This window comes from Parasteatoda tepidariorum, chromosome 1 (genome assembly GCF_043381705.1).
Source record: "Parasteatoda tepidariorum isolate YZ-2023 chromosome 1, CAS_Ptep_4.0, whole genome shotgun sequence".
NCBI lineage: Eukaryota > Metazoa > Arthropoda > Arachnida > Araneae > Theridiidae > Parasteatoda > Parasteatoda tepidariorum.
The window spans coordinates 27567426-27570285 of NC_092204.1; the positions used below are offsets into that span (position 1 = coordinate 27567426).

The 2860-nt window shown below is 26.8% G+C and overlaps 1 protein-coding gene across 2 annotated transcripts in view; it reads right to left on the reverse strand.

Annotated features, from left to right (window-relative positions):
- Positions 1–900: 900 nt before the first annotated feature.
- The window catches only part of LOC107446349 (tRNA (32-2'-O)-methyltransferase regulator THADA), a 46416-nt gene continuing 44456 nt past the window's right edge, over positions 901–2860 (reverse strand). For both annotated transcript variants that reach the window (XM_071177937.1, XM_043048659.2), the window contains exon 31: positions 901–1142. In XM_071177937.1, the coding sequence (XP_071034038.1) occupies positions 943–1142 (200 nt within the window). In that variant the 3' untranslated portion in view covers positions 901–942. The remainder of the gene's footprint in view (positions 1143–2860) is intronic.

The following is a 2860-nucleotide window of genomic DNA, read 5'->3' on the forward strand; positions in this document are numbered from 1 at the left end:
TAAAAATAAAGACTAACTGGACAAAAGACTAATCCTAGTAACATTTAGCGTCATCCTGTTGCTCAAGGCCAACTTAATGGTAGTCAGAATTTACTACATTCAAGCAATATTTTCTCCTTTACTTACCGCTTTTGAGAAACTGTAAAAGAAATCTATCCACCAGTATATTAAAATTGTATAGTATTAAGAGATATCAAAGATACTAATATCATATTTTGTACCCAAGTTAGTATATCTATTAAAACTTCACCAATTACCAAAATTAATTAAGTATCATAGGTATTTATAATAGTCTGGCTATTTTTTTTACCTAAATGAATTTGAATACTAATTATCTAATCTAGCTACATCTATGAGATCTGATTTTTTCCTTTTTTTAAAAAAGGTCACAATTTTTATGATGATGACCAATGAACTAATGTATTTCAATATACTTTTGAATAATTTTCATCATTATTTACGAAGTTTGACAGAAGGTGTAAATTAATTTCTTCGGCAAAGTTTGGTTCCTTAAAGTAGCAACGTAGTCACTACAATTCCCAAATAGTCTGTAGTCACCGTATTTAAAAAAAAAAGTTGTAGTAGTTGTAGTTAATTATATTTGTAACAAAGTATTTTTAAATGTAGTAAAACCACTGGTCTCAACTAACAGAAAATACGATGTAACTTCAATAAATTTATTTCAAAACCTGTACACAACTTCATAAATAAGTTTTACAGTCTAAACTGAAAAGAAACTAGTCTTAATTTTTAAGAATCAGAGGGAAAAAAATTCATAAATCCTGCTTAGTTTGATCAGATTATACTATATCTTGAGACATTTTTAATAAAATCTGCTTGAATTCTGTTTTGTTTGCTTTGTTGTTATTTAATAACACATAAAAGTAAGCAAGTTACAAAAATTCGTAAGAATATTTTATTTTAAAAACATATATACATATATCACAGTTGTATGAGAAACCAATGGTTGATAGGAGTTAGAATAGCCTCCACTGATTTCCACTGACATAGAATAGCTTCTCGAAGAACTGCCAGAGAAGAAGAGGAAGAAATCATGTCTTCACAAGACATCAAAACTTCTATCACAGAATACATTTTTTTGAAGGCCAAAAATACTTGATGAGGGAAAGCAAATCTTTGATCTGTAACACAGAGATTTAGAGAATTGAAAAGGGTTCTAAGAGACATTTGTGAGGGAAAAAAAATAAGATAACTATACAAAATTCATTTATTTTGTCAGATCTTTGAGTATAGAGCATTTTAGAGTATTAGTGGATGAAAATACTGAGTGTTTTTCAGTGAAGAAAATGGTTACCAAGGCTTTTCATTGCAACCAGTCAAGTAACGTTGAAATATCTTGTTTTTGAGAGTATGTTATATGTTATAATATTAATAGTGTGAATACTAAGATGAATGCAATTGGAAAGGCAAGGTATAATCTTATTTTAGATTAAGGACCTCTAAATTAATTTACTTAAATTCACTTCAACCCCTCAGTTTCAAAATTGTTTGATTATAATAAGTAACTTTCGTGAAAAATTCTGAAAATCTTACAAAGCAGGGTGTAAAGGTTACCGTGATTTTTAAAAATTCAGAGAACCTGATTTAAAAAAATTAGATTTTTTTAAAATTTAATATTTGAACTTTTATTTTTCTTCTTCTAAATATTGTGTTGCTGAAGTGAAGGGTTTTAAATTATTAAATTTTAATTATGTAAGCTATAGTAAAAAGCCTAAAGTATAATATTTAAATACAAATTTGCTATAATGGTGTGGTTAATAATTAAACCCTAGAATGGAGACAAAATGGATTCCCTGATAATTCTATTGCAAACTAATAGCAAACATAAATAATTTTGCTCAGCAATCATTTTTTAAAATAATATTAAATATTAGAACCATATTGTTATTACAAATTTGGTGAGTGCAAATCCACAATTTAATATTTTCGTTTGTTAAACAGGTTGATACATTAAATACAATTTGTGAATGCATCACATTGATCTGCTCAAATCTTTCCATTATTTAACCAATCACTTTAACTGTAATTTATAATATTATATTAATGTAATTTGTACCAAATACGAAATTTGTAAAATGGTTAATAAATCTAGAACAGTGATTCTCAACCACTGTGCCGCGGCACTTTTGTGTGCCGCCAAATTCTTAAAATGTGCCGCCAAATATTAGAAATGATACAGTAAAAATTATAATGCTTTTTTAATTACGAGTAAAGTTTAAATTAAAGAAAAGTGTATATTATATTTTTTCCACTCTTTAACCGCGGGAACATCTTTGTCAGCGATTGTCTTGTCTCTGACAATCTTAAAATAAGAAGGAAGTGTTTAAATGGTCGTTGACAATTTTAAAAAATGTTGAAATAAGTAGGAAATTTAATGATCATTAAAATTATTAATTATCAAAGGAAAGCAAAGCTAAATATTAACTTTCAAACTTAAATAAAGGCTAATCATTAAAGTAAGCTATGCAATTAAAAGTTATAAAAAAAAACTAACAAAAAATAAGCTAACAATTAATAATCAGCAAAAACACTAGTTGACAAGAATTAATAATCAGCAAAAAAACTAGCTATAGAAAACAAGCGAACAATTAATAACTAGCAAAAAACATAAATAACTGTTATTAACTAATAAAAAATTAGTCGAAAGAAATAATTAATCCCTTAATAAATGTGCTTTTGTAGTACTTTATTTCACATTCAAAATTATTATCACAAACTATTTAACACAGTGTATTATAGTTAAGTAAATAACTTTTAAACTAATTTTTTTCATTGTGTGCCGTCAAATTTCGAAATCGTTAAAAGTGTGCCGTCACAAAAAAAAGGTTGAGAATCACTG